Source organism: Castor canadensis, chromosome 6 (assembly GCF_047511655.1).
Source record: "Castor canadensis chromosome 6, mCasCan1.hap1v2, whole genome shotgun sequence".
Classification (NCBI taxonomy): Eukaryota; Metazoa; Chordata; class Mammalia; order Rodentia; family Castoridae; genus Castor; species Castor canadensis.
The window spans coordinates 6,079,495-6,099,075 of NC_133391.1; the positions used below are offsets into that span (position 1 = coordinate 6,079,495).

General features: G+C 38.3%; 1 protein-coding gene across 1 annotated transcript in view; it reads right to left on the bottom strand.

The window, feature by feature from the left end:
* Window positions 1–768: 768 nt before the first annotated feature.
* Window positions 769–19,581, bottom strand: part of LOC141423993 (cytochrome P450 3A11-like) — a 29,306-nt gene continuing 10,493 nt past the window's right edge. Inside the window, exons 6-13 of the mRNA XM_074075584.1 lie at window positions 19,373–19,461; window positions 17,927–18,075; window positions 14,465–14,592; window positions 13,338–13,404; window positions 10,563–10,723; window positions 8,872–9,098; window positions 7,106–7,268; window positions 769–1,304 (exon numbers count right to left, since the gene is read on the bottom strand). Of these exons, the coding sequence (XP_073931685.1) occupies window positions 1,209–1,304; window positions 7,106–7,268; window positions 8,872–9,098; window positions 10,563–10,723; window positions 13,338–13,404; window positions 14,465–14,592; window positions 17,927–18,075; window positions 19,373–19,461 (1,080 nt within the window). The 3' untranslated portion in view covers window positions 769–1,208. The remainder of the gene's footprint in view (window positions 1,305–7,105; window positions 7,269–8,871; window positions 9,099–10,562; window positions 10,724–13,337; window positions 13,405–14,464; window positions 14,593–17,926; window positions 18,076–19,372; window positions 19,462–19,581) is intronic.

Sequence of the window (19,581 nt, forward strand, 5' to 3'; positions counted from 1 at the left end):
AATTCTTTTTAATATAGCAAACTTTCATCCATCCCATCTTTTCAATGGATACCTTCCTGAATTTACCTGGGTTTTCCACACATATTTCAGCAATGGCTGGTCATGTCAGGACATGCTTAGTCTGGAAACTTCCCCACCTTCTTTGGACTCCCACACCCAGATCAAGCTTTCCTTCACATTCTGCTTTCCCCACCCTACTTGATGCCTGACTTGGACCACCATGACTCTGTCCTCCACCCCAGTATGTGGCTATCTTCCTGGCATCCAGGTGTGGTTTTAGGACTGAATTGCTCAGGAAGAGAATTAAAAATGCAGAAAAGGAAAAGGAAGAACCTTGCGAAGCTTCTGAAATCAGAAGAAACTGACAAATTCTTTCAGCCTTGCTGCCTTATCAGTTATCCAACCAACCATTTTTATTTACTGTTTACACTACTACAACAGTTTAGAGTTAGAGATGTAATAGAAACAGGTATTTAAAAAACGTGTTTCCTGCCTTTCAGAATATCAAGGTATAAAGAAAAACTGAAAAAAAATAAAATATTGACTCCCATAGGATTTGTCAACAATTATGTGTTTTTTAAATGGCACAATTAAACTCTCCAAGAAATGGGCAAAGTCATAGTGAATTCACTGTCACTTACCTACATAATCAGGTTGGGAGTTTGAAAAAGGCCCACACAACCAGAGACTATGATGACCAAAAGCATTTACACTCGCTTCTCCTGATAGCTCTCTAACTTCCCTTCCAATGTGTACAAAGACATCAGATGTTTTTCAAAAGAGGTATTTATTTGTATTCTCAATATAACACTTATTGTAGTATATTGCAAAGACAATATTTGATGTAAATTCACTGCTGTAGTCACCATAATCATTACCAGTTTAGTTAAAAATGACAGAGAAATATTCACTGTGATCATCATCAGAAGGAATTGATGAAGGTGAATGGAGATAATCCCATGAGAACCAGAGAACCTGAATCTATCAGTCTATATATTGAGCACTCAGTCATTTCCTTCACATTACAAAATCGATGACAATCCACACACAATGAGTAAGCTCAATGAATTCCCAAATTCCCTAATTATCTATCACAAGCTACAGATTAAGTCATGTTCATCTTGTTATTACTCACAAACTAAATTAAATTTTCTGGTGTTCTGGGAAGCAGACTCCTTGAAGGTCATAGCAGAAGTCCTGAGGGAAATTTATGCTCTACTTATGGTCCCATCTCTTGACATCACCTTCAGAACAATGGGCTTTTCTGGGAGAAGAATCTGATTGCGGCTCAATCTCAGGGGAATCTGCAATGGTTGAGGAAGCACAATGAGAAGCAACCAGTGAAACATCAACAAACACAGAAGGAAAGTAGAAAAGATACATTAGGACAGTAATGCTTTACGAACACATAAAAACTACTTTTTGCAAGCCTATAGATCTTGAGTCCCTTTTTTTGTTCTCTAAGCTGTGTCAAGAATGGATAGTGAAATAATTCACCCCAATGTTCTTATAGTAAAATATTTACTGAGCACCTGCTGTGTACCACGTCTGAGTAGAAAAAATAAGGTTGTCTTGTTTGCTTTACATTTTCTATTGATTTAAATTTTCAGTAAAAATGAGCTTAAAAATTTTAAACCAGAGAGGATCTAAGATGGCGACTAGGGCACAAAAGCAGACAGCATGAGGTCCATAAATGAAAAATATTGCTGAGATGCTGGAGCCACCCTAGGCAGAATAAAGCATCAAGAAGAATCAAAACTTCAACATCCTGGACCACTAGCCTGTGTAAATCTTCTCACAACACATTACACTGAGAAAACAGGAGGGCTCCTGAGTTGCCGGATGCCAGCTCCAAACCTGCCTAGGAGACATTCAGTAGAACAAAAAGTGAGCACTGAGTGTCAGGCAGTATGCCCCCATCCACCCCTAGGATAAACCTGCATATCCCCCTGGGAAGACTGCCCACCCCACAAAAAAAAGCCTGAATAAACAATGAACTGAAAACTGGCACACAGCAAGGAGGGCAGGAGCTCTGAAAGTGCACTGGAGAAGGGGGGGAAAGGCAAGGAGCTGAGCTCCTCACAAACTTCAGTAAACAAATGGCTGGAAACGCAGGAGGGCTGACAGTGGGTGGATGATAAGCCACTGCTTGAAAAAGGGCAGGTAGTAGCCCACAAAGCTCATCTTCTGAGCCAGTGAGCAACAGCCAAAGTCAAACAACACTGAAAAATTGAAAAATAATCAGCAAACCATCACAACATGCTGACAACAGGGGGCCAACTGACAGCTCACTGACCTTGCTCCAGAGAAAGGGGGCAAGGCAAAGAAACAAACTCCCAGTTAACCAACACTGAGAAAACCCAACTCAAAAGGCAGGACAGCTGGTGAGCTACAGAGCTGATCTCCAGAACCTGAAGATAACATACCAACTTAAACTGCCACACCTCACTGAGGGAGGAGCTGACCAAGCAGCTGCCACTGAAAGACAGAAATAAAAAACACTACCTAACCACCTGTTGAAACTAGGACGAGCTTCTGCTTAAATACCAACACCAGGACTGGATGCTGAAGGAGTAACACCAGAAATACTAAGACTGAAATTCTATTGTTCCTGAACCTGGAGTTTTCTTATATGTTTGTTTGTTTGTTTTGTTTCTTCTTTGTCTGTGTTTGTTTGTTCATCTCTCCACATTGATTTGTTTTGGGTTTCTTGTTGTTGTTCTGTTGTGTTTTGTTAGTTTTACTATTGTGAAACTAATAATTTTGTATTACTGGGTGTAATACAAAATTACACCCAGACCAGGGACAGAAAAAGCATTCATACCCTAAGTTAAAAATCCAATACACAAACAAACCAAAATTAAATCAAGAGAAAAATACAAACAAAGCAAAATTAAACCAAGGGAAAGAAAACAGATGATGGAAACCAACAAGCTATTAACAACATATATACCCAGTACCAAGTGGAGCAATGGGAAGATGAAAAAGGGATGGAAGCCATTCTCTCCCCAAAAATAATTTAATACAGGATTCAAAGGAAAATGAAGAAAACAGATGCCCTGTTCCGGACTCCAAAAAAAAACAAAGATAAATGACATAAAGGACCCCACAATGCCCACAATAACTTCTTTATAGAAGAAATCCTGCAAGTAATCTCTGAAAATTTCATGGAGATGTTACTAGACATGGTCAATCAAAATATATAAGAAGTACTCAAGAAATTCCAAGACACCAAAAATAAAGACTATGAGAAGACACAGAAACAAGTAAATGAACTCATAGGAGTCCTAAATAAACACCAAAGTGAAACAGAGAACACTATAAATACAGAGATAAATGAACTAAAGATGATAATTGAGAATAATAAAGAAGTGACCCATGATATGGAAAACCTCAGAAAAAAGAATGAAACAGAAATACAAAACACAATGGAAGGCCACTCCAGCAGACTTCAACAAGCAGAAGACAGAATCTTAGAACTTGAAAATAAAATGGAAATTAAAGGAGAAACTGAAGAGCTATTACACAAACAACTCAAGACCTGTGAAAGGAATTTGCAAGAACTCACTGACTCCATCAAAAGATCAAACCTGAAAATCATGGGTACTGAAGGAGAAGAGGTACTAGCAAAAGGTATTCATAATATATTCAACAAAATAACAACAGAAAATTTCCCAGATCTAGAGAAAGCTATGCACATTCAGGTACAGGAAGCCTCCAGGACACCAAACAAACTTGACCAAAACAGAACTACCTCACAACATATTATCATTAAAACAACAAGCACAGAGAATAGAAAAAGAATATTGAAGGCAATAAGAAAGAAAAAGCAAATAACATATAAAGGTAAACCCATCAAAATCATAGCAAATTTCTCAATGGAAATCTTAAAAACAAGAAGAGCATGGAGTGAGGCCTTCCGGGCACTGATTGAAAATAACTTCAACCCTAAGATACTCTACCCAGCAAAATGATCATTCAAAATAGATGCAGCAATAAAAGTCTTCATGATAAGCAGAAACTAAAACTGTATATGACCACCAAGCCACCACTACAAAATATTCTTCAAGGAATTATGCACAAGAAAATGAAACCAAACAAAACCATGAAAGGACAGGCAGTACCAAACCACAGGAGAAGAAAAGACAAGAAAGTAGAGATCAACATTGATTCAGCTGCACACAATCAAACCCTTAAACAACAAAGACAACTAAATGACAGGAATCACCACATACCTATCAATATTACACTGAATATTAACACACTTAACTCTCCATCAAAAGACACTGTTTGGCCAACTGGATTAAAAAGGAAAAACCAATAATCTGTGCTTACAGGAGACCCATCTCATTGACAGAAACAAGCACTGGCTAAGGGTAAAAGGATGGAAGAAGATTTTCCAAGCCAATAGCCCCTGAAAACAGGCAGGAGTAGCAATGCTTACCTCAGACAAAGTAGACTTCAAAATTACATTGATCAAATGAGATAAAGGACACTCCATACTAATAAAAGGTGAAATACACCGAAAGGAAATAACATTTATCAACTGATATGCACCCAATGTCAGTGCAACCCACTTTATCAAACATACACTGAACGACCTAAAACCATATATAGACTCCAACACAATGGTAGGGGGAGACTTAAATACCACCTGTCACCAATAGAGAAATCATCCAAACAAAAAATCAATAAAGAAATTCTAGACCCAAATCACACCATAGGTCAAATGGACCTAGATGATGTCTACAGAGTATTTCATCCAACCTCTGCACAATATATATTCCTCTCAGCAGTCCACAGAAGATTCTCTAAAATTAGTCATATCTTAGGGCACAAAGCAAGCCTCAGCAAATATAAGAAAATAGAAATAATCCCATGAATTCTATCTGATCACAATGCATTAAAACTAGAACTCAACAACCAAAAAAATAGTAGAAAATATGTAAATAATTGGAAGCTGAACAACACATTGCTTAATGATGAATAGGTCATTGATGAAATAAAAGAGGAAATTAAAAGTTTCCTGGAAGTTAATGAAAATGGAAACATGACCTATCATAACCTATGGGACACAGCAAAGGCAGTCATAAGAGGAAAGTTTATAGCCTTGAGTGCATATATTAAAAGGGCATAAAGATCTCAAATCAATGACTTAAAGCTACATTTCAAATCCCTAGAAAAACAAGAACAAGCAAATCCCAAAACAAGGAGAAGGAGAGAAATAATAAAAACAAGGGCTGAAAATAATGAAATACATACAAAAAAACCATACAAAGAATCAATGAAACAAAAAACTGATTCTTTGAAAAAAATAAACAAGATTAACAGACTCCTGGCAAATCTGACTAAAATGAGGAGAGAAAAAGCTCAAATCAGTGGAATCAGAAATGCAAAAGGGGAGATAAGGACAAACACCATGGAAATCCAGGAAATAATCAGAGAATGCTTTGAGAACCTGTATTCTAATAAATTTGAAAATCTTGAAGAAATGGACAAATTTCTAAATACTTGTGACTATCCAAAATTGAACCAAGAGGACATTAATCATCTAAATAGATCTAAACACAAAATGAAATTGAAGCAGCAATAAAGAGTCTCCCAAAAAAGAAAAGTCCAAGACCTGATGGATTCTCTGCTGAATTCTATCAGACCTTTAAGGGAGAACTCATACCAACCCTCCTTAAACTTGTCTCTGAAATAGAAAGGGAAGGAACACTGACTAACTGTTTTATGAAGCCAGTATTACAGTCATCCCCAAACCAGACACAGACACATCAAAAAAGGAGAACTATAGGCCAATCTCCTTAATGAACATCGACACAAATATTGTGAATAAAATAATGGCAAACAAAATCCAACAACACATCATTCACCATGACCAAGTCAGCTTAATCCCAGGGATGCAGAGAAAAATATTGTTCAGACTCTTCAAGGGAGAGATTTCAGTTCTTTTCCCTCACTGCACCATGTTATTCTTTTAAAATATCAATGAGTAGGCATAGATTTTCAGAGACAGATACATAGAAAGATACACACGTGCACATATACAAAATTGTTTTTGGCAGTACTAAGGGTTGACTCAATTACTATAACTTAAAATACTTTGTGATATGTATATAAGAATTTGACTATAACTATAAGTCCAACTTTAAACATTTACCAGTTCCTTTCAATCAAACCACACTGCAAGTTACCATTGAGAGTTTATGGAAGAATGAAATGAGGTGTTATTAGAAGGAAGGGGAAGGTATTAAATACAGAGAAAACACTGAGAACCAAACTGAATCACTGAATGACAAAGTCTTAACATAGGTGATGGTAATGGCTGGGAATTAACCAATAATAGAGCAGAAGAGAAATTGGGTCCTGGAACAGAAGGAGAATGTTTCTTGCAGGAATGTAGAGATTCACTTGAACTTGAAGGATGAGAATAGAATCAGGCAGACAGAAGAAGACACATGCCTTATGAAAATGGAATAGGAACCAGTTTGTCTGGAGAAGAACTCCTAAAAGTTGAGGTCAAATACTCAAAATGGACCTGAATGGTTCTTCATATCCAGAAGTAATGCTTTACACCATGTATCTCCAAACTTAACTACGCGTGATAACCATGGAGAAACTATTAAAGCCACACTCTGCAAGATTATTGTAGAATCACTGAGATGACCAGGTCTCATAAGTTTTTAATGCTCCTCAATGATTTCAATGAATAGGCAGAGGTTGAGAAACTGTCACAGAAGGGCATCTGTAACTTCCGGTGCACGAGAGCACTACTCCAAAAACATTACAAGGTGATAGTTGTTTTTCATGTTCCCACAACATGTCTTTTCTCCAGTTGACTTGAAAATAAATTAAAAATATTACTCAATTTCAAAGAGACCACTATAATCAGGTCATCCTCTACACGATCATTATAGTTGTGTATTACACAGACACAGATTTATAGCTCCAGAAGGGAAGGACCCTTAAGGCTAATGCCTAGCTGCAAATACATCTTTTGGTCATAGAGCGAGTTACTAAAAGAATTTGGTACAGAGACCCCTCAGCTGAAATGATGACCTCTTAATAAATCATTATTTATACAGAAGGTGTTCTGTCTCACCTGGGTTTCTTTACAAGGTTGGAAGGAGAAGTTCTGCAGAACTCTGACAAGAGCAAGTTTCACGTTCATGAGAGCAAATCTCATTCCAATACAGTTTCGGGGTCCAGCTCCAAAGGACATATATGTGTAAGGATCAATTCTCTCCTTGTTCTCCTTGCTGAACCTGCCTCCACAATAGTTAATAAAAACAAGTCAATGAAATACAACTCCCCCAAGAGTCACATAAACTGTAGTCCACATGGTCCTTTTGTGGGCTGGTCACTGAAATCCCTGTCACCAAGATTAGGCTCTGAGAATTGCATGCTAAAGATCCTTTCTTCTTCCAATACCCTTCCAGTATGGTTGAGGTGAGACAAGGTGACTGCTATGTGAAAGAAAATATATCTTTACCACTACAATTTGATTTTGGGTGATGGTGTGTTCACCTTCTGAAAGGCACATAGGAATCAGACTGATTAGAATAAAAGAAGTTTTGTGCCTTACACCTATGTTATTCATATGGTTATTGAAGGGGGACCAGGAGAAAATCTCTGTCATTGTTGAAGCTGTCATGGTTTACTTGCCTCTCTCTCTTTCTCTCTCTCTCTCCTTCCCTCTGTCCCTCTCCTGTCTTTCTTCCCCTTTTTGTCATGCTCCTCATCCTCTGTCTTGTCCTCCTCTTCCTCTTGTTCTTCCTCCTCCTCCTTCTACTCCTGTCTCTAATTCTCTCTTTCTCTTTCTCTAAAAGCTCCAAAGAATTGTCAAAGTCAGATAATTTACAAGGGCACAGGATACTTCTCTATGGCAGTATCATTACTGAATCCTTGTTTATCTCTGCCAATAGGCTTAAAGTTACTGACAGTTTAGCTCTGTGTTCAATTCAAATTAGATTCCTCATTATTAAGGAAAAATGTTGATTTGGGGAAGTGATAAGGGTGTCAAAATTGTATATATTTATAGGAATCATCATACAATGGAGAACATTCAGAATTACACACAAGTGATAGAGCAATACAAAATCAGGAGAGAGTTGTGGTGGTTTGTGTATTGGACTCCTGAAGTAGTCAGATAGATGTTGGGACATATAATTGACACATTGAAAAACACTGAAACATTCAAGCTCATTCTTCTGGCTATTTGGGAGGCTGAGATTGGAGCAATGATGGTTTGAAGCTATCCTGTACAAAAAAGTGTGGTAGACCCCTTCTGAAGAAATAGCTGGACACAATGGCACAAGCCTGTCATCCCAGATACACAGGAGGATCGTGGTCCCAGATCAGCCCAGGAAATAAAAGTTCACAAGACCTCAACTCAATGGAAAAATTGGGCATGGGGATGTATATTACTAATTAATTAACTATATATATATATACATATACATATATCTTTGTATGTATTAAATTGTGTATATAGAAACATACATGCATATGTCCATATGTATAATAAAATGGTGGACATAGTTTACTGTAAGTAAGCTGAACTTTAAAACACAAGTAAAGAGAAATATAAAATTAGCTTAAAAATCTATTTATGAATAGGAATATGTACAGGAAGACAAACAACAACCTGTTGCTGGGTTTTTTCGTAAGAGATGGAACTCTGACTGGGCATATGCTTTTTATTTTTGTTCTAACGTTTGTGCACATTCTAAAACTATCAATTTATAATTTAAAATTTCTAAAAAATACATAGTTGCAAATGAATGCAAAATCACAGGTATGTCCTCTCCTAATGGTCTTGGGCCAGTTTGACTTAGTAAGCAACTCCTTCTCTCAGGGTTCTCATACCTTTCGGGACGGAACTCCTCAGGCTCTGGCCAGTGCTCTGGGTCCCGATGAAGAACAAAGACTGGTACCATCATCACTACCCCTTTAGGAATATATAAACCTCTGATTTCAACATCTTTTTTACACAGTCTCTCAACCCTTGAAGAAACTGGATACAATCTGAGAGTCTCATTCACCACCATGTCCAGATACTCCATCTCCATCAGGGCATCGTAGGTGACAGGTGCCTGGGAAGAAAGACATAGATTTTGGTACATTGAGGTCAGGAATTTACTTTCAACATGGTCAACTCAGTCTAAACTCCAAAGTTGAACTCGAATTCATCAAGGACCTTGACATTTACCATGTGTTATCATAACCTGCTGAATGGTCCATTGAGATGTTTGGTATAGCTGTGAATATGAGAGACATTTTGGAAAATCCACTGCTCAGTGTCAGAAACCCTCAGCATCACCATATGTTGCTTCACTTGCTCACATGAGGGAATGTAACTGATACATTTTGACAATCACACTCAAGAAAAATAGGGAAAGTTGCTGTCACCTTACAACAGACAGGCCACAAGTCTATACCAAAGAAATAGCACATGGAAGGAAACAAAATCCCCTATTCTTAATCCACATCAGTTTTTTTAAGAATAGGATCTCACTGTGTTGCCCCAGCTTGGTGGGAACTCATGATCCTCCAGCCTCAACCTCCTGGGAAGCTGGGATTATAGGCATATGTTACCATGCCCAGAATATAAGCTTTTCAATTGACAGATATTGCTTAATAATTTCTTAGATTATACATGTGTATATATGTATATGTATTATGTATGTATATATAATTAGGAAAGAAATAGTATATTAAAATGATTCTCTATGAATAATTTGTGGAGAAATTACTCCTTTTCTGTGCCATTATGACAAATGAAGGTTATGGTTGGCTGTTACCAGGTCACATAATTTCATTCTAGTAAAGGGTCCAATGAGAAAAGGAATCCACAATAAGCCCCATCAAGGTTGCTGGACCAATCTCCAGCTTGTTACTTTAGGGCTTGACTTGATCTGTGCTCACATCACTGCAGAGCCAGCCACAACAGCCCAGTGTTCCATTAATTTTTCATCCTAAAGCATTCCAGTTGGAGAGCAATATTAAGACCATGTGAGCAAAGTGTGGCTATCACTAGGTGTGACATTGGAGAAAGACCATTATGTAGAGGCTAAGAGTTTGGCTCAGGACCCACAAACCCTGGCTCATAGCTTTGCTTCTTCACTTCTGGCTCTAAAGTGTGAGGATGTGTGGGGCAGATCCAAGTCAACCCACACAGCCCAACCAAAGTCAACCTCAATCAGCCAACAGTAAGACCATAGTACATCTAGCATGTCAGCACAATCCAGACACGTGAGTGATTAATAGGTATGTTTACATGTGACTAATGCTTTTTGGGTGTTTCTTAGTTTGTATTACTGTGGTAATAGTTACAGATTCACCAGGACCAGCCTGTATCACAAAGATTTTATTCTTCTGTGGACAGAATATATTTCCTATGTCTTTCCCTCTGTATCTCTATTTATTCCCATCATAAATGTCACTAGTGAAAGAATCAATGCTTACTTTCCTTAGAAATATTTTTATTGCAATTGCTAAGGGGGTATTTTTATTAAGGTTTCACATCCTCGCTCCCTCTCCAGGTTCCATGCACTCACTTTATTGGGAAAAGTTGTGTCAATCTCCTTCTGCAGTTTCTTCTGTACATCAGAGTGAGTGGCCAAGACATGCATGAGAACAGAGAGGGTACTGCTAGTCGCATCATAGCCAGCAACAATGAAGATAGCTGATTGAGCCACAATTTCCTGATCAGATAGAGCTAAAAAGGAAGGAAATATTTCAGAAGAGCAGGAGAATGTATACCATCATTTAGGTTTCCATGAGGAGGACTCTAAATGTAGCTAACAAATACCTAGGAAGGAACGCAGAAAACAATTCAGAGAAACACTGAGCCTGGGTTTCTCCCTAACGTCTATCTGACACAGCCACAAAAAGGAAAATCGTTTTCATCTGAACCTGATTCTACCATCCTCACCACCACAGCTAGGAATTTCAAGAGATAGTTTTTCTGCCTAATACACACAGTGTGATCACTACACCTAGGATAGCATAACAGAAATTTGGCAAGATAAACACATACACAAAAACAAATATGACCACATACAAATTCAGAAGTTGAACATGTTTGCAAAAGTGGAACTACCCTATGGAACTCGGGGAAAGAGGGAAAAGAAAAGAGAATGACAGAGCATCGGTAATATCAGGAAACAGAAGATCTGTGAAGGTAGAGGATATAAGGATGTGTATTGAAAGCTTTTAAAAAATAAGTGGGCAGGAGGTAAAGAGGGTAAGGGAGAGCAATGGAAGGGGTTGAAAGACCAATGTAAGGGACATGGGGATGCATTGAGAAACCCCTTTGAACACCACCTTAAATATTAATGATGAAAAACAGAACTGATGGGGGAAGTGGGGGACTGAAGAAGATGAAGGTGCTGGAATTTGGTTGATGGGCTTCATATACCTATATGAAAGAGAACAAAGAAACCTCTTGCGATTGCTTTAAGTGGAGCAGGGAGGGGGCTAAAGAGGAGAGACAATGGTACAATATAAGTCTAATTGGGGGAAATGTCACTGTGAAGTTCCCCCGTGTAACAAATATATCCTAATAAAAAAGAGCAATTTAACTACATGTTAAAACTGGAGTGACTTTGTCCCTCAGAAAAAAGTCTGAACATTTCTAGCTAAAATACAAATGATTGAGATAGCTTGTCATACTAAAGCTTCATTGCATACATTATTAATGGACTTTAGTCTAAATTTAAGGGAATAATGTTGGGGGTCAAAGAAACTACTCAAAGTGTGGTCCATGTACTTGGTAGCATCTTCATAGAAATGCAAAATATCAAACCCATTCAGACCTACTGAGTCACAACCTGAACCTTCACCACACGTGGAGATTTGTGCATACAACCTTTCTTGAGAATCGGGGATTATGCTTTTGAAAGACATCAGGTATGAGACTTGGACACCTGTCTTCACAGAGAGTGATATCCAGATGTAAGGAAACTATAGGGAAAGACAAAACTCTAGCAGAGTAGTGCCTGATCCTTGAATAATGAATGCCATTGAAGTAGCAGAAGAAAGAATGTCATTCATAGAAAGGCCTTGGGCAAGAAATAAAGGAAAGTGGGGCTCAGGCATCAGGACTTCAATGGTCTTTTTGGGTATTAGAATGCTGGATCAGTCAAATTCATCACCCATGCACATAATTCAAAGTGAAAAGCAATGCAAATGGCTGTGAGAAAGGTCTACAGATTTCTGATCTACCCATCATGAATTCTGTGATGCGGCTGTGAGTAAAATCAACTATTAAATTCTTTCTTCCAGTTACCTCGAATCCCAGGCCACTGAAGAAAAACTGGACTACAAAGTCAAAGCTTACCACTTTGCTGTCCAGTATGGTGACCTGCAACCACGTGTGAATATTTACTTTTTTATTGGCAACACTCTGGTTTGACTTCAGGGCCTTCTGCTTGCTAGGCAAGTGTTCTGTCAGTTGAGTCCTGTCTCCACACCTTTTGTTTTAGTTATTTTTTCACACAGGGTCTTGGGCCAGTGCATGGGCTAGCCTTGGAACCATGCTGCTCCTACTCTGCCTGCCAAGTAGCTGGGATTATAGGTGTGAGCAATACCCCAGTACCACCTGCCCTCAACCAACAAAGAAATAATGATTTTAAAAGGCAGTAAATAAAAGAAGATGGGGCCCAGGAGGCTACAAGAAATGGCTTCAAAAATAAATACTGGAGATAATTTTCAATGCAAAACAAATATTCTCATTTTTGAGAGTCAATTGGGAATACATAAGATCACACTAATGTAAGTAAATGCATATGTTAAAATAAGCATAATGATTTGAGTCAAAAAACATCTATGGATGATGAAAGCAATGGAAAAGAGAATGAAGAGGAGCAGGGTATTTACAAAATTACAGAGGTTTTCCCCAGAACCTACTAATTCATTATGAAAAGAAAAATACATCAGATTAAGCTGGTACACACACTTTCACCAAGGGCTCCCAGTGAGCATCCTCACTCTTTGGACAGTGGTCCTCCTGACTGGTCTGGATGCGAATTTCCACCCAGAGGTTCTGACTCAGTGGGTCTGGATGAGATTAAGCATCAGCATTTGTTCTGATGTAGGTGATCCAAGACCACTGAGGACTGCCAGGCATGAAATAGGTATTTACAATTCCCCTTCAAGCTATCCATGTGCTTTAGAATGTCCCTCGGGCCGCTGTATGTAATATCCACTGTGTGTCTTTCTGCAACTTGGCAGAAATACTCCTCTGCCTGAAAATCCTCCTGCACAGTTCTAGAAAAATCTTTTCTCTCTGAGCTTCCCTGGTTCATAGACCACGAAGCATCCTGAGTTACCTTTAAGGGACCCTGTGTCTTTGGAGTTCTGGGAGTTCAGCATCAACTGAAGAAAATCCACTCGTTGCTGGAAGAGGAGAGAGAAATTTCCAAGACAGAAGGTCAATTGTTAGCTTAGAAGTGAATCAAGACGGCAGAATTTAACCACACTTCTGAGAATATCATTCCTTTATGTCCACAAATGAGAATGGGGTTGCCTGAGTCCTGAATGAACAAAAACACCAATCAGTAAATTTTGAGGAAACAGAAAGTTTCTCTGAGAGAAACACAACTGTTATGTCCAACAGATTTTGGTGTTTGCTGAATCTGAACCTGAGTTTCACTGCCTTTTGACAAGGACTCTGGCCAGATAGTGGCCGGATCTTTCTCCTGTCACACCTGCTTGCTCAGGATGAAGTTCTGGAATTCAATCTTTTGTTCTCCTGCCTTAATCATTCAGCAATGGCCCGTTTGGTAGTCTACTGTCATTTACAGAGCTCAGTACCAACTTTTGTGTGAGCATCTTCAAATACTCTATACTTTCAGAACACTACAAAATTCTTGGTGACCATGGAGATAACCATCCTGCTTCTCCGATCTGTGGACATCCTTTTTCCTGCCATCAGGTTCCAGGAGACATTGCAGCCACCATGGCCAGAAACACCACTGCTTATTATACACCAGAAGAGGCTCAAGTTTTATATCAATGAATCTCTGCCAGGTACTCTGATGTGGCCTTGCCTGGGAGAATGTATCAAATAAGAGGCTTGGAACTGACACGATTCTTTGACAGTATAAGCCTGGGGACATGATAATAGCAGTAAATATAATTTTTAAACAGTAATTTTTATTCTTTGGTGACGTTTTAAAGGTAAGGAAAAAGGCAGAGGTTTTAATCTCAATGATACAGGTGTCACGGCACAGTAATTTTCACTCCTGTTGTAAGTGGTAGGCTCTGACTCATTCTCGGTGACCTTCCCCACTTCCAACTTCTTGATGCCCCACAAATTTAAACATTTTCCTGCTCTGAACCCAACATTCTCTGTACCTTTAACAAAATATAGAGAGAAACACACACATCCCATGAATATATCCAGTACTTTATCATACATGAACTTACTCATGATACCACCACCACCACATTTTACCTTCTGGTTTGAATCCAGGCGATTTTCTTTTGTCTTTTTTACAAATTTTTTGAAAAACTTTATAGAATCACTTGGAAATATGGTGATATTGAACAGCTCATATAATGGGAGAAGGAAAGGGAAAAGTGCTAGAGAGAAAAGAAATAATAAAACAATGAAAATACAAATTTTACATACATGGAGCAATTACAATTGTCTGAAACAATCCTAAGAGTAGAAGTCATCAGAACGTCAACCTGAAGACATTTGCTCTGTGACCTTTTTTGGGTTGCAGGTCACTGCCTGAGTCTGGGCCCATCACACCTAGAGCCATGACCACAGTAGTGACATCAGTGTTCCCTTCCACATCTTTGGAGTGGTCAAAGGAGCAGTATTACATTCTCTGGTCTCTTACCCTTTTGAGTATTAGACTAGTCTTTTCTTGGATTGTGCAGTTCAAGAAAAGCAGTGAATAGAAATTACACAATATTCCTCAACTACCAGGTGGCAAGCAACTTCAAAGGATATTTAAGAATTTTGGTGAGAAGAATCAAAATGAAGACACAATAAACCAAAGGTGTGAGGTGGAGAAAAGGCAGTAGTTAGAGGCAAATGTATAACTGTAAACTGTTTTTAAAAATCTCAAGTGGATAATCAAACTTCACACCACCTATCACCAAAGAAATGGACAGTAAATTAAGCCTCAAGCAAGAAGAAGAAAAAGGTAAGAAGGACAAACAGGAACTAGGGAAATGTAGAATAAACACTAGCAAATAAATATAACCAAATATCATGCAAATATTGAAATATCGTGAAAATGGTAAATCTCTGCATAGATTTAGAGATTTAGGCTCAACAGAAAAAGAGAATTCATAAAGAAAGTGGAGAGATTTCCCAAATGAAAAATAAAATTATTACAAAGAAATTCCATTAACAATTGTATCACTAGAACAATTGCACCAAGTAGATAACTTGGATTGGACACATTTGTAGAGAGATACAAATTATAGAAACTGACTAAAAAATAAATAGTAAATATAAATAGACTTGTAACACATAAACAGATCAAATTTGGAATTAAAAAACATCCACAAGGAAACACTCAATTACAGATAACTTCAATGGTGCATTCTACCACTTGAAGAACACCTAGTACCAATTCCTCATAAACACATCCAAACACGAGAAGAGTAGCAATAACTCCCAAACTCATTCCATAAGACCAAAACTATCCTGATACTGAAACCAGATGAGCATATGAAAAAAAAACTACTCACAAGTAAGACACACACACACACACACACACACACACACACACACACACACACACCCTCAAGAAATACTAGGCAAACTGATTCAGGAAACATACGAAAAGAATCACACAATAACCTCATAGGGTTACCCAAGGATGCCAGGAAGTGTAATACAACATATCAATAGGATGAAGAATAATTGCCACACAGGTATCAAGAGCTGCAAAAAAAAAACTCATTTGGAAAAAATTGAACATCCTTTCCAGATTAAATACTCCAGAAACTAGGCATAGAAGGAAAATTCCTCACCCCAAAGAAAGGCATCTATGAAAACATAGAGTTAGCTCCAAGTCTGATAGAGTACATCATCTCAAAAGATGAGGAACAAGGCAAGAACACCTCTCCACAACTTCTATTACCTACAGAACAAAAATAAATCCACATGTCCATTGTCCTCAGAGAATTTTGGGACCACCAAGAATAACTGTTTCAAGAAATGATACAAGGATATTTGGATAACCACATGCAAAAAGGAATGAAGGAGACCCTTGCCTCACACGATATGCAATCTTTATTGAACATGCATCAAAGACCTAAACATAAGAGTTACAACTATAAAACTCTTAGAAGAAAGCCAAGGAAACAAACTTTCATGACCCTAGATTTGGCAATGATTCTTAGAGTTCAAACAAAAACACCAATAATAAAAGGAAAATACATAAATTGTACATAATGAGAATGAAACATTTTCTACTTCAAAGAAATTTATGAAACTCAGCAAACAACATTCGAAAAAGTGGTGAAGAGAGGGGGGGAGAGATGGGATAAAATGGATGGAGTGAACTTATTCAAAGTACAGTGGGTATATATGAACTATCGCAATGATGCCCCCTTGTGTTGTTAATGTACACCAAGTCAAAAATAAAATTAAGGAAAGAACATGAAAAGACACAGAATAGGAGAAAAACCTACAAGATAGTTATCGATAATGCAATTGTATCCCAAATATATAAAGAAGTCTTACATCTCAACAATATCAACAATAAAACAATCCAGTGATAGAAAAGCAAAGGAATTGATCAGCTATATAAAGAAAATATTAGCCTCTCCATCATTTTTCAATATTATTAATACTCAGGAAGAGCAAATCAAAACCACAGTGCTAGACCACTTCACACCCACACAGTGGCTATAATCAAAATTTAAAACCAGATGTTGGGTAGGATGTAGAGAAACTGGAACCCTCATGCATTCCTGGCAACGGTTATAGGAAACATTTTATCAGTTCTTTAATAAGTTCAGCAGAGAATTACTTCATAACTTAACAATGCCTCTCCTAAGTATACAATTAGAAAAGCTGAAAACGAGTGAGCTATCTAAGCAAATGTTTGCAAGAACACAATTCACAATCCCTAAAATGTGAAAATAACTTGACTATCCATCAACTGATATGGAATATTAGTTGTCCATATAAAAGGGAAGTAATGACACACGTCTCCATGTGAAAATATAGCACTAAATAAAACAAGCAACTCAAAAAAAGACCACATATTCTATGATTTCATTTGTGTGAGGTATACAGAGTAGGCAAATCTAAGAAACACAAAGTGAATTAGTGGCTAAATCACAAAAAAGTCACTTAGTGAATGGAGGGGGATTGCAGGGGATCATGAAAAGTCTCAAAGTTTCTCAGTGGACAAACACTGCAAAGATGATGGATCCATATATCTATAAATGTTTGAAAAGCAGTGAATTGTACATTTTAAGCAGGTACATTTTTTATTAGGATAAATTTGTTGTACAGGAAGAGGGGGATTTATTGTGACAATTCCCAATAGGCTTACATTGTACATTGGTTAGATCATCCCTACCATCTCTCCCCGCCACCCACTCCCTCCCCACTAAAAGTAATTGCAAGAGATTTCATTGCTCTATTTCATAAAAGTATATGAAGTCCATTCACCATATTCCCTCACCTTAATTTCCATTCCCTCTCCCCCTCCCACAAGTACCCTGCATACACACTGTACCTATATTACAGTCCTGTCTTTCATTATAGTTTCTAAGGGTTCAAAGGGTTTTCTGATGTATCTTGCCTGTGAATATACCTTGGTTTGTTCAACAACTTTCATGACAGCCAGTAATGTATGACATGTGAATTTCAATAAAGATGTCATTTAGAAGGGAGAGTGAGAAGGAAGAAGAAATAGAGATGAAATAGCCTACCTACCTACAGAGAATATCAATGGCTTGAATAAATCAACTTTTAGGAAATTCTTGGTTTTTTCCACAAAGGGGTCCTGGGGGTTGTTGAGGGAGTCTACATTCACTCCGAATGAAGTTCCAGTGATCACATCCATGCTGTAGGCTCCGAAGATGCTGAGTAGAGAAAGACCTTGAAAATTAATACCTGTGCCATTTCCACCTTCTTCTGCTATACACACAGAAAGAAGTGCAAGGTAATTCATATGCCAGCTCAAGACAGACGGAGAGTCACATGGTGCCAGAAGTACCTGCAGGATCACTTAACTAGTGCATGCTCCCACTAGACTCACTCTTGAGGTGATGGTCACATTCCAGTGGTACAGTTTTCCTGTGCTGGGCTGGCAGGGACTCGAAGGTGAGTTACACTCACCTCTGAGCTCAGGCAACCAAGTCATAGTGAGACAGAGATCCAGAACCAGACAAATGACAGCAGTGTGAGCAGAGTGTGGATGATAGCAGTGTCAACACTGTGCTTTCAAAGGACAAGGGTTAAGTAATTGAATCATCCTAGGGAACTCAAGAAAGGGGACATTGATTTTGGTTTTGTCTCAGCACAAACTCTGTGTCCAGACTTGATTCCTCTTCATCTCATTACAGAACAGTGACACCCTGTTCTGAGTAGGCTAGAACATCACCCTCCTTCTCCACACCATCTGCTCAGTCTCCTGATAGACCCTCTCTTCCTCAACTCTGGGGATCTGAGGCTGCTCTGAAGGCAGAGATATTTCTACAAAATGTAAGAACCAGAAATGTTCCTGGATAAAATATAGTAATAACTCTCCAAAATTGACTTGGCTGAATCCCAGAGCTAAGTGACCACAACCTCACCAGCTTGCCAATTTCAGTCTCAATGTACTCTAGTGGTTTCTGCCTAACTCAAATGCCCCAGATTATCCAATAAAAGTGATAGGGTTATACTACCCATATGATTTTCAGAGCCTTCTCTCTTTTGAATTTGGAGGAAATAGAAGTGGAGGAAATATTTAATAATCAGTATTCTGTTCATATCCTCAGCAAAGAATGAAGATTTTTTTGAAGTTTTTCCCAGTCCCACATTACAATTTTCTTGTCCCACCCACAGCTTCAATATGTATCATGTTGAGGACACTCACATATCCCTATGCTCTGCACTCATAATGTTGGTATGATTATGTTTCTTCTTTCTAAATTATGTATTTTGTCTAGAATGTTCAAGGAACAAATACGCAGCTAAGTTAATTTTGGCTCCAATACTCAGGAACCCTGTCTTCTGCTAACCTCCCATTTGTGGTGACCCATTGCAGCTGTAACACCATACTCCTGCTTTTGCCTTGTCCGTGGAGAACTCAACAGTGGGAATTTCAGCTCCCTGGCAGGTAGTTGGAGGTCTCCTGACAGATCCCAAAACCCCAGAAACTCCACCACTACTCACTCTTTCATGGTGACAGGTTTGTCTTTCTCTGCCTCCTGCTTCAGGTTTTTCACCAACACATCTCCATACTGTGTAATGATGGGGAACATCTAAACACAAAACAATACCACTTGGAGTTCAATGTGCAGACTCAAGTCCTAGAAATTCCCAATTATGAAGCAATAAGTGACATTTCACAATCAATTTTATAGTGGGTCATCTAGGACATA